The 13,591-nt window shown below is 35.2% G+C and overlaps 1 protein-coding gene across 3 annotated transcripts in view; it reads right to left on the bottom strand.

Moving 5' to 3' along the window:
* Nucleotides 1–13,591, bottom strand: part of DIAPH2 (diaphanous related formin 2) — a 243,940-nt gene that overhangs the window by 68,136 nt on the left and 162,213 nt on the right. For all 3 annotated transcript variants that reach the window (XM_056359368.1, XM_056359370.1, XM_056359369.1), the window contains one exon: nucleotides 568–663. In XM_056359368.1, coding sequence (XP_056215343.1) covers nucleotides 568–663 — 96 coding nt within the window. The remainder of the gene's footprint in view (nucleotides 1–567; nucleotides 664–13,591) is intronic.

Below are 13,591 nucleotides of genomic sequence, written 5' to 3'. Positions count from 1 at the left end.
ACTTAGCCTTCTCTCAAATTTTCTCAAAACCAGCTTAGCAGGAAGCAGTAATCGTTCAGACTAAACCAAGTACACCAGGCTAAATTCAGTGCCATACTACTGTTACCCTCAAGAAAGAGAAGGTACCTTAATGTAATTTGATTTTTGTGACTACGCATGCTGTAACTTCCAACCAAACCAGAACATATCTAAAACTAGTGCTTGAAAAAGACTATCAGTTATATGCCCAAACTTTTGTTGGTGTAAATAGATAATATTTTTCACAGCACCACCTAGAATAAATTAATTATAGTTTTAAAGATGAAGACAAACATACTTTGTGCAGCAATGTTTTAAATGCCGCTTCAAACACAACAGGAACCCCTGTGATATCTTAGGGCACACAGTTATCTGAAGATACATTTATCAAGTTAAAAATCCTTGATCAGTAAGGGGATGCTGAGTTTTCACAGTAGCTCAATAACCAACAGAAGCTCAATGGTTTTCAGCGAAAACTGCTGGTAAATCTTGGCAGAACAACTTTTGCCCACTGAGTTTATAACTAAAAGTTTTTAGAAACCATCCTACCTTGTCCTCTTGGTGTTCGTTTCCTGCGATCTCTGAATGCTGCTCCTGACTGCAAGGCCTCCAGCAGACTATCCATCACTCCCGTCTCATCACCCTCTGAGAACAGCAGAAAAATAGGATTAATCTCATTGCAATTGAAATCAGCCTTCAGAAAGAAAAAAAAGTGTTGTCAAGTGTACATAACGCTTCCAAATAAGAGACATATACATTTTAATGTAATGGATGCTGTCAGTGCTTCAGGTATCACTGCCTAGTTTGTGTATGATGCTCTATTAAGCAAAATTGATGCCAATCCTACTGTTCTTTCAACTTAGAGATGTTATCTCGTGCATTATTGATGACATCTTCAGCATGCAGATAGACAGCTGCTGGTGAATGACTGCTGTTTCACTGTTAAATTCTTCTAAGACTTTCCTGAAGCAGAAACAGGTCATCTCTTTTTGATTTAATCAATGCACATGGAAAATCTGATGGAAGTGAATGACACAAAGTGAAATACTGTAGTACTGCAAATATTTTATACATTAGCTCCTGTCTTCATGATGCATTAAATCCTTGGAAAAAAAAAATTATCTATACGACATACAAGGATACACCCCCCATATGCTACACATGTAACTGTACACAATGGATGATCTTAAGGTAAAGGCAAGGAAAGAACTGAGGGGAGAATGACACAGGGAAAGCAGGTGGCATAACAATTCTTAAAAACTGAATCCTACTTCTGCTAAATCTTCCTCTTGCTTTTTTTCATATCCAAGCTAACCTGGAGCCTTTAAATTGCTGGACTTTATGGCGCATTATGAAAATCTGCATAGAAAGATGACTGACATTACACATATTTAAGTCTTTAACTGCCTTTGCATTTCAGTCTTTTAATAACAGTTGATAGCAGCATTCAACAGTATGAGAAATAAGAGGTCATAGAACTGCAGTGTTTCAAAACTACTGAATGCCTCTTTTTCTGTTCACACGTCTGTGTTATAACCCAAAACTAAAATACAGACTAGACTCAGCAGGTAGGTGGACATTTTATTCACATCTCTCAGACTTGAAGTTAATGTAAATTTCTCCAAGACAGAGTGGGAAGATAATTACTTTATGCAAAAAGATTTACATTAGAGTAAACCACTTCTGACTCACACAAAGTGTAGGAGGTTAAATGCACATTCAAGCTCACAAATGTTCAAGTTTAAAAGCAGCTTATTAATGCAAAAGGTATTCTGCCCTGGTTCTCTATTACATTTAGATTTATTAGACTAAATCCAGACCTAATATAAGAGGATGCCAATTCTAAAACAGTACCTTGTTTTAATTTCTACATGATGATCACCAGTGTAACTACTTGATAAATGTAAATTATACATCAACATAATTTAAACCACTATGCACAATACACAACACATACATAAAGTTCTCTCCAGTGTAAGATGAAAAAGAGCAAGAGCAGCAAGCAGCAGAAGGCTCTGAAATACCAGTTTTAATTACATTCCAACTAAAACTCTTAAAAAACTAAGCTCCCACAAAATAAAAAAGTAAATTAGCTTCTCTCAATTCACACTCACATATACAAGGCCAGAATCATGTCTAAAGCACACAAAATAATTACTTTTTTCGGTGCTCCTTATCCTACACATGCTTATTCATTGATTTATTGTTGGCTCTGTATTAAATTTACTGTTTAAATCAAAGGTCTGTGAATACACATTGCCCAAACTAATACACATCAAGTTGGTCTGAAATATTTAATGGATGAAACCGTAATACATTGAATTAGTTAACATGTTAGAATATATTATGTGTAGAAAAATTACTGTATCATTCGATCTTCATTTAAAATAAAAACGAGTTGGCAGAGTTTATTCAAAGACTAAAATCCTTCAATACTTTATAAATGTTTATGTAGCCTTCCACTTCTTTTTTTGCTGAGTGTGCTACTCTACCTGCTAATTAGTGCAACTGTTAAACACCCACCCTGGTTTTGGAATATCAAAATATACAATATAAAGACACATAAATTAAGGAAGCTGTAGAACACAGTGATGAGATTTTTAACTCCTCAAATCAGAATTTATGCTAGGTCTGATCTCAGCACTGCATCCTAATTGAAGTTGTCAGGTGATTAAGCAGCAACCAGACAAAGAACTGTGTTTTTAGTTAGCTTTAATTAAAATTCATAAATAAAATGCCACAGATTTCTCAGCTTTTCCTCACAGTTCTTGCTGAGGTACTTCACATATTACTAGCTATCTCTTTGATTTGCCTTTTTTTTTTTAACACTACCTACAAACCTTGTAGACAAATCAGAAACAAAGACAAAAAACACCAGAAATTTTGAAACAGAGGACCTTGTTTCCAACAGAAATTGTCAGTGGAAATGAAATATATAATCCTTACGACTCTTTTAGATATATTCCACTGTACACAAGGATAGAGGATTCAGCTGGAACAAGTAATATTCATCCTCATTCTTTCTTTTCCAAGTTGTTCCCAACCATTGAAGACAGACCAAATGTATGCATTCGAGCAAAAAAATCTGCAAGCTTTGATTAGGCTTAGCAAAGACCCAGAGTCACTACAGGTATTAGACAGAACTCAAAAGGCAAATAAATTCTTAATCATTAATTGATGTGTTAACTACAAGCCTGACTTGTTTTAATTTGGATTTCAGACTAATAATTATTGCAGATTTGGCTTAGCACATGCAGACTGTTTTGAAAATGTGTGCATTATTAGGAGGTTACAGTAAAACTCGTCTTCTTGCAGGTCCCACAATTTAGACCAGTGATAGTCAACAGATTTTGGCCACTTTTAATTATAATAATGAAGACAAAAAATAACCCTCTTCTTCCATAGAACAATGTTATTGCTTCTTATACTGAAGAGTCCCAAGCAAGCTGAGAGGCACAGAGAAAAAAATATATATATAATGAACAAAGTCACACTTGAGGTGCACAGGCAATCTTAATATCAAGATACCTAAACTTTTTGTATTTTTTTACCAGTTATAGGGAACGGAACAGAAAAGGGAAAATTAAAAGGTAATTACAGTACATGATAACATAAAAGTGTGTTTGAAAGACACTGGCATAAAATCAATCCACTTATAAATGCTGAGGAATAGTCATACCATGCATCTACAAACAAATCCGCTGTCTATAAAGGCAATACTCTGGATTTTACACTTTCATTTTATAAATAACAACAGAATTCAGATGAACTGTTCTTAATAAGCATTTAGTATTTGTGGTCAGATTTTTAGGTTAAATGACATTCTAAACATTAGTACTCTGGACTTAGACTGCCAATTTCAAAAAAGGAGACCTTTGGTAAACTAGAAAATAAGAAATTAAATCAGAAACTGACTATTTAAAGGGTGGTAGGTGAGGGGTGAAAGACAGTATTACAAACACAACAGTGACTATTACTACAGATGTATAATAATCTCAACACAGTCAAACTGGGTGAATTCTTCACTGTTAGCACACACAAACAGTACTGCCCCTTGGAACAAACACAAGATAGACAAATGACCACAGGTGAATAATGCCAAATCAGCTAATATAAAGTTTTCTCAGCTGATGTGGAAGCAAACAGCAAATCTCTATGAAATTAACATGCCATCTGAAATAACTCAATAGCTACCATTATTATTTGAGAACCGCAAATGTAGAATTTATTAGAAAAAACAAAACATTAGCTGGGGGTAAAAAAAGTATGATAGCCATCACCTTGGAGTATAAGAGGCCTTTCCAAGACAACAAAACACAAAATTATGGGAGTGTAGTTCTGCCAAAGATATTAGATTAAATTTATGGTTTCTATTAATGCAATGTACTGCACTTCATTTGGCTAGAAAAGTTTTCTGTCTCATTTATCTGGTCTTCAACATTTGATATAATACCTGCCTACTTCGTTAGTGGAAAGTGCAAAAGATGGTTATTATTTAAATATCTGGTTGAATAACAAAAAAAGGTTGTTTATAGACAGGCAGCTTATCACCTTATTGATTATTGTGATTTTTGATTATTATTATATATGATAAGCTTATTGAGAGCTTATCACCTTAATTTGTCTGAAAACCTAATTAGTGGATTTGCTGTAACAACAGATGACATATAAATAAGAAATACTAACATCTTGAAAGATAAGATCAGCATGCATAACATTTGGAATAAGAAACTAAATTAAAATAATAGAAATAGAATAAACGTGTATAACTCAGGTGCAAGCCAGGAGCAATACAAAGAAGTGACCAAAGAAACAATGATGAATTACCAATCTGTGTTTAAAAGTCAGCATATGCCATTTCCCGGAGTAGTGGTATACAAACTTGATTATGGCATTCACAGAAGACAAATCACAACTAGGAAAGCTTTTACAATAACCAGGGGAGTGGATTCTAATAAGAAATGCCTGAGGCAGTACGATTTCTTTAGACTACATAAAGCAGGCACTGAAAAGAGCTATGACAACCTCCTTCTGTGCTTAGAATGTGTAAAGTCCCAAGAGAGAAAACTCATCCCAACAGATAACTTCCCCGAGAGAGGGCTGTTCTGGTACAGCAGCTAACAGGAAAACATTCAGGCTGAGTCAATAGAAGTATCTTTGCAAGCAAAAAATCATGTTCTAGAATGGACTTCCAAACAAGACCGTGGGAATAACAAGTCTAAAGATTTTAAGGTTGAAGGAAAAAATTCTGAAAGGGATTGTATGATATAGCACAGGGAACAGCAGGTGTGTAAGTCACATGATCTTTTCAATCTGGTCTACCTAAAGCATCAATCTGCAACTCCTTATTGACGGCTTATATTTAAAAAGGGTGTGCGATAACATGGGGAACGAGTGTAAGAACCCAGTTATTGGCAGTTCGGCTGCCGCATAAATTACACTGTGAACAACAATGTCTGGCTCATTTGTAGTTGTGAACTAAGTCCTTAGTTTTGAGGCAAGTGTTTTTATTTTCACATGCCTTCTAGTACAGATATGACCTTTGTACTTATGAAGAAAACTGTCCTTCCAAATCAGAATTGTTTGTTTAGGATATTTATCAAGACAAAAATATATTAGAAAGTGTGTGATCAGGTATGACTAGTCTGTCTTAATTTTTCTTTATATAACACACTGAATTCAAAGCTTTACAATTAATTAGCAGTTTAACTCTAATGTAAAGCACTTCCCAAAGAAATAAAGATCAGATGGAAACAAAGCATATAATGTGTTTCCAGAACATTCTTTTTAAACTTGAGCTTTCCAAGGACAGATAACCTGCCTCAGATTCAAGCTGTTCTTTATATTTTATCCATCAGCAAGTGGCATGGGGAGATGGAACAACAATATCAACTTTAAAATTGTAAATATTTAGAAACACGGCAGGAAAAGAAACATTTTCGAAAAAGGTAAAAATAATCTCAGTGTGCCTCTGCATGTGCAATACTATTGCAGGAAAGACTGCAACAGTACCGCACAATCCTTAAGCCTCCCTTGAAAATATAACATCATGATTTACAAAAATAATCAATACATGAAGGACTAGAAGTTTCAGGCATGCTTTTACACAAGTCCTGTTGTCACCAAATCTCCCTTCTGCTTTGTATGTACATTTAAGTTTTTTAATTATCACCCTCCTCATATGAAATCTCTCTTTGACAAGTACTTGAGATAGGAAATGTTTTAAAATAAAAAATCAAGATGCTTTGCTGTTCTGTATGCCTTATGTTGCTTGTATCCACTCTATAAGAATTTGTGCAAAAACAGTTTAAGCAGTTAACACAGTCCAGAGATAAAGCTCATCAAGCACATGAGGTCTTTTACCCAACACAAGTAAGTATACGGAGCTGACATTTAACCCACCCCTGGAACACAGCAGAGGGATTAAAGTAACTTCATTCTTTAAAATAATTATTTGAAAGAGCCTGCTTTTGCACTCTATGACTAAATCTGACACAGATGTAGAACTAAGATTCCTCAGTTCTACTGCAAGTTCACTAAGTAATTTATTTTTGCATAATCTGTACACTGCTAAATTAACCATGAGGACTGTGTTATAAAGATAGAAAACAAACACTTGAGAATGATGAAGAATGTTTACTCGATCTTATTTTTCACAGAGTAAATGCAATCCTTCACCTGCTTCTGTAGCCATTTTCTCTGTTTCAACAGCATTCCTCTGAAACAGAGAAATCATTTTAACATGGAGATGAAGATAAAATATTTCCCTTTGCTACCACCTGATGAAAAACAACCCTTAGGTTAGATTTAGAGTCCTTTTTGTCGATACTACATTCTTTTATCACTTCCTGACCAATCCCATCTAAACCTCCAAAAGAGACCCCAACATCCACACCTCCTGATATCAAATGCAAAGTAACATTCTTTTCTATTTATTGCTCAGATGATTAAAATGAAAATTGACAAAAAAATATAGGGGAAAAGTATCATTCTGCTAGCCTGAGGAACAATAAAAGCTAAAGCCCAGCTAGAACAACAGGTTTTACTGTCTTGTCTTTTTCAAAAAAATAACTGCTACTAAAATTTCATATTGGAAACTGAAATGTGTTTAGTCTGTTGTAGCTTATGAGACTTTTAAAGTCATTCTTGCAATTAAAAGAGCACTGCTGAAAGATCACCCTAGAAAACGTGGTAGAAAACATAGTTCAGGGAGTAACTTGAACCACGAATGGTAAATGCACATAAATTCAGAGCTCTTTCATAGACTCTCTATAAAGATGGGATTATTTAACTACTTGGGTTGTCTCTGATTCAGTAGGCATTCTTGAACTTGCTTCTGTGGTAGTGGCTGGCTCCAACGATTTCAACTTCATGGGAGTTTTTAGCTTTGCTCCTCTAAAGAATCGTACCAAATGTCCGAAAAAACATGTCCTTAACTTCTTCAAGAAGACAAGTTAAAATTCCCCTAAAGCCAAGCTCACTTCTTATGACCTATTTTCAAAAGAAATTTTTAAATATTTAACTTCCTTTTTTACCTTTTTTTTTTTTTTTTGAGTACAAGTATTGAAATATTTGAACTTTCTTTCCCCTCTCCTCATTACGGAACACAAATAATGAGTCGATTTATGCACAGTGTTAAAGTAAATTTGGAAGAGGTTTTATCTAAACATTGCTTCCTAATGTTAGCTATATTTCCATGCACAAAATAAACAGTCGCATTTTTTCCCAGCTCAAAATTTTCACTACATACTAGAGAAGGGAATGAGAAACATTATTTTCTGATTTAGATTGGAACAACTAGAAACTCAGTGAGATCAATTTCAGTTTCTTTTTGTGGCCTCTCTTGCACAAAGTTTTACCTCAGCTTTTAGCATGTTATCATCTATCAAAAAAGGTAGGAATAAGCATCTTCTAGCAGATTTTTTCAGGACCTTCATGATGACTGCTTTTCCAGTTTGTACTAGAAAGGATATTTTGATTAGAACATAAAAAATCCCAATAACTAGTATTGGTCTTAAATGAAACAGAAGAACTGAGGTAGCACTATTGATGGTAAAATGAAACAACGAAATAGCTTGGGCTTTTTAAGGTACTTGAATAACTTAGAATTACAGAAACTGCAAGTCACTTAAAGCCACAGCGGATCCCAGCCCATGCATCCAAAACATGATCCACCTCCTTCCTACTTTGTTTCTGTGGTTCAGATGCACAGCTAAGGATCAATGAGGCCCTGGGAACATGCTCTTCTACCTGAAGTGTTTTGCTGCCTTCCCTTTTCCTTGTCTGCTGATAACTGCAGGAATAACCAACTATTTTACTGGTGCGCTTTCATTTTCCAGTAATGGCAATACTCACATGTACGTTGCAAAACATCTTATACTCGTTAGTACAAATATACTAACTACATAGTAATACAAGTTAATAAATAGTGTAAATATTGCACAGCCATTCGGGCAAAAATTTACAGCAACTTCCCAGGAATTTTTTCCTAAATTTGGGCCCTTACTGAAAGAGTCCAGTCAAATACCATGTTAGGTAACACGTGCTGTCTACCTGCCTGCTTCTCCAAATGGTTTCAAAATTATACTTCTAATCACACTTTGCACTACCCTGTTGTGGACTTTTAAGGTACATTCCATAAGTCTAATATGAATCCTGTATAAACTTTTGATCAATAATCAGTACCGCATCTTTTAAATCATTTTTATTCATTAATATATTCACATAAAAAGGTCAGTTTTCAGTGTCTTTTGGAAAGTGTGTTTTCCTCATATATTTGCATTTTATTAATTTGCTAAATTAATTTTGTATGCATAATAAATATCTTCAGGAAGCAGTCTTCCTCAGCATTTTGCACTAGAATACAGTCTCATGACTGTTATGTACTTTTTAATTAAAGGAGAACAAGTTAGGACAGTATGACAGATAAGTGAACTTGTATCTTATGTCAGTTCACAAAACTAGACAAATCCCTGCTTGCCAATTAAGCTCATTGTTTATGATAACCTGATCTCAGGCTTACATAAAGTTAACAGAATGAGAAAAAAACATGCTTTGCTGTACTGGCAGGTTATTGAAAACAATTTTTGAAACACACACAGTTATTCATTTTCTGAACATGTCACAGTGGTCAAGGTCTGCTTCAGCAGCAATGTATTTAATTTAAATACATCAGCATTACCCCTGGAGCCTCATTCTGAATGGACTTATGCCCCTTGCAAGGATGATTTTCACTTAACTTAAAAAAATAGGCTTTAACACGGATTTACTTAGTAACAAATGGGAAGACATTGCCTCTATGTGGGAAGGAAAAGACTGTGCAGCTCAAAAAAAAAAAAATCGAAGAAAAATGACCATATGATACCTAAATGCATCTGTAATCAAGTTCTACTACTGTTTGAAGGCTATGCTTCAATTACAGTACTAAGTGACTTTTAAATTTATGTGATTAGCAGATACATAAGGCAGCAGAAAAATCATCAATGCTTTTAAAACTCCTCCAATATTTTAGGGAAGAAACAGTCTTGGAAACTCATATTCTTGCTACCTTTTTTTTTTTTTTTTTAATTAAACTATTTGTACTGGTTTTGACTGGGATCGAGTTAATTTTCTTCATAGTAACTACCAAGGGGCTATGTTTTGAATTTGTGCTGTAAGCAGAGTCAGTAGTACAGTGATGGTTTTGTTACTGCTGAGCAGCGCTTCCACAGAGCCAAGGGCTGCTCTGCCCCTCACCCCACCCCACCAGTGAGCAGGGGGGCACAGGGAGCTGGGAGGGGACACAGCCGGGACAGCTGACCCCACCTGACCCAAGGGATGTCCCACACCATGTGACACATGCTCAGCATACAAAGCCGGGGGAAGGAGGAAAGGGGGGGCGTTCAGAGTGATGGCGTTTGTCTTCCCAAGTCACTGTTACTTGTGATGGGGCCCTGCTCTCCTGGTGATGGCTGAACTCCTGCCTGCCCATGGGATGTGGTGAATGAATCCCTTGTTCTGCTTTGCTTGCATGCACAGCTTTTGCTTTACCTATTAAACTGTCTTTGTGTCAACCCACGAGTTTTCTTACATTTACTCCTCTGATTCTTTCCCCCATCCCACCAAAGGGGGAGTGAGCAAGCAGTTGTGGGGCTTAGCTGCCGGCTGGGGTAAAAGCACACCACAGCTATTACTTAAATATTGTAGTGACCTCACTCAATTGAAATTATTCCAAGTCCTAAAACAATTTAAGTCAATTGTACTAATTGATGTCACAAAAAATACCAGATTTCAGTGCCAGACCCAAAAGTGGCCAATGCTGATCTTAAATTCAGTTTGGGATGACAATTACAGAGTCAAATAGTTAAAAAATAAACCTCCCTGTGACACAACAAAAATATGAATCAGGTAGTAAATGCTTTATATGAGCCTTTCTACCTTTTAGAAGAAAACTTTTGTAGCTGACTTTTTCCTATTACAGAGTTTGCAAGAAAACGTTTTGAAAATACATTTTATTTTAGAGCAAAACCAACTGCGTGCGCACATGATAGAGAATCAATAAACTTTCATGAAATGGCTTAAAAAACGGTCAGCTAGCTCTTGACAGACTTATCACTCACTGTATCTTCTCTTTTATCACCCATTTAATATTAAAAAAAAAGGGAAACAATTAGTTCAGACTAAACAGCCAAACTTCATTTCTTAGCATGATACCTACAATACATCATGTTTTGGGAAAAAACCAAAATAAAATAAAATAAAAAATCTTTCAAAGGATCTTTATTAAGCTTCTTTTTTGTGATTAGCTTTTTCAATAGTGGCTGGAAAGACAAGCATGCTATTTCAGGACTTTTCCTACTAAGAATGTGTACATAGTAAACTGCCATGGCAAATGTAAAGCTGTAACTGACCATATTTTTTAATCCTTTCTACACCGATTCCAAAGTGGCCCTGCAACCTTGATACTTTTCCATGAAGATTAACTGGTTTCACATGGACTGGGCAAGTATGGAATCTGAATTTAACACACACATCAAAATGTAGCAGAATTAAGAATATTTAGCCCAAGATGTTTCCAAAAGGAAATTCAATGTTGACCCTGATATGTCACAGGCAGGATTTACCTGGAATCTACTGACTAGCCCTACTGCAACCATGGAAACCCACACTCAAAACAATAATTATTACAGTGATTATTCTTACAAGAATACAGAAGATAGCACAAACCATATATAGTTTCAGAACTCATTTATAATCTAGAGCCCAATCCCAAATATGAATTTACTCATTAATACTTGTTTCATTATGCTGGTACAAACCAACTATCAGTTCTTTGACTTTTCTATAGTTTCTAGTTGATAGTTTTTTCATTACTACCGTATTTCACTGCCTAAAGAGACTTCTGTTTTTAGCTTTTGATGGCTCCCTGAAAATCATCTTCTATGTGGTGAAGTTGAACATTCTGTACTCTCAAGACAAATGCTACTACGTTACAGCACAAACCTTTGGGAGTATGACACTGAATGGTGCCTCTCTAGGTTTACAAATCTAAATTTTCAGACCTTCAAAGTCACACTTTTACCTTTACTACTCACCTGGCGATGTCTAAAAAGACACAGCCATAATTCTGCTTTCTGCTTTCAACAAAAATGTATATTCTGGATACAAATCCAGAAGCAGAGTCTTGGTTTCTGCTGCACATTTAAAAGATGAAATGCAATATGTTTAGAATTTTTAAAATATTCTACCAGCGGATTGCATAACTCACCAACAACCAGTAATTTCAAGTTGAAAGTCTGATTATACAACTAACGACAAACCACTGAAATCAATGCCATAGCATTCAAGTTCATTTGATTATACCTCTGCATTTGAGAAGAAATAGGCTTTTATAATGAAAATAAATATCCTTTGGTGCCTTACCTAACTTTTCCTTTGAAGTATACATTTCCTTACCATCAGCCTTTTAAATTACCTTTAAGTATAATGATTGTAATGGAGTACAAAACTGCTAATGCATGTGGAAGTGTTATAACTTTCCATTATTGAATACTTCATATGGAAAATTATTCGTAACGATCGATTATTATACATATTGGCAAATGATCATTATTTAATTTATAGTTCTAAGTTAACTTTACGTATACTACTGTTAAACAGCTGGGGGAGGCTGTTCAACAGCAAGCATAAAGAGGCTCCTCAACATGGTATTCTTTCCCACACAACCTGGGAAACTAGTCTTGTGAAGGCAGCATCTTAACAGTTCTATTAGAAATGAGATACTACAATCACAGGAAAACATCATCATTGCATTAAGACAGAATTTAGTCAGCAAACTTGTCCCACCATTACAGTCAAATAAACTTCCATTTCACAATAATTTTAAATGCATTTCTCCTCCTTGCTACCTGATTCCTGAACAAACCTTGTAAGAAAGAAAAAGTTATTGGATCAAATAATTTGATTATTTCAGAAATGCTTTTTAACACTGGAAGTTCTACAAAATACACAAATACAATGTTACGCAGCAATTACATTCAGATAAAGAATATGACAAGTATTTCCAAAATTAATAATACCTGATTTCTGAACTAACAATGCTTTCTCCAAGGAAAAGGAAAGTTGAATTTGCACAGACAACTACCCAAAGTTACCACTTGTTACTGCTCAGTAAGTAGTCCCCAAGAAACCTACTTTTAAGAGAAAAGAATCCGACTGTTCTGCCTTTCTTCAGCTGTAATTATCCTAACCTCAGAATTCACAGAGTCTAATAATTTTTCTCCCCTGACAAATTACTTCATTAAATCAGTTTACCTGGAAGGTACCATATGCCATACTCATACTTTTTCCATTGCAAAATTTTAACAGGTTATAGTTTATGTTGTCATTTCTCTTTAGCTGCTTTTGATGCATATTAATAAAATTTACAGTAATTTTGACACACACACATACACACCCCTCCATTAAGATGGCTTCAAACTCCTGCATAAACAGATCTTAAAAAAAATTTTGAGCAACTCATGCATAATTGCTTTGAAGAAGAAAAAAAAAAAAATCAAACCTCATCCTGGTTCTATAGATGCTCACATTGAAGCATAATGTAATCTCCATCTAATTTTATTCTGTGAATATTGTATTTCAGGAAGAGTGCAGCGTATTCAAACAGACCATCAACATCAATATGAAAGATAATGACCTCCCAAAGGAATTGTAACTCTTGCTTCATTGGCATCCAGCACCATAAACTAATAATCTGTAGCACGTAAATAAGCCCCAAGTTTTATCACTCAGGCACCCCATTCAATCAACTAGCCAATATATAAATTCAAAGGATTAAGGCTAAGACATTTACAAAACAGTATGTATCTCATAATAAACTTAGTATGGATTTCTGTTTATGCTAAAGGACATGGAAGGAAGACGTAACAATCAGGAAAGCAGGGAATCATTAGAGAACTGTAGGAAGGGTGACCTTCCTGAATTGTATCCTGCAACAGTCAATGCAAGTATAACAGCAGTTCAAGGGAACAACAGAATTATTGCTGATCCCAGCACACACCAGTTTGAATACTACACTGGTAGAGGGGACCGTGAT

Source organism: Falco biarmicus, chromosome 14 (assembly GCF_023638135.1).
Source record: "Falco biarmicus isolate bFalBia1 chromosome 14, bFalBia1.pri, whole genome shotgun sequence".
NCBI classification, from domain to species: Eukaryota; Metazoa; Chordata; class Aves; order Falconiformes; family Falconidae; genus Falco; species Falco biarmicus.
The sequence above is the reverse complement of the archived record's forward strand: the minus strand, read 5'-3'. Positions and strand labels throughout refer to the sequence as shown.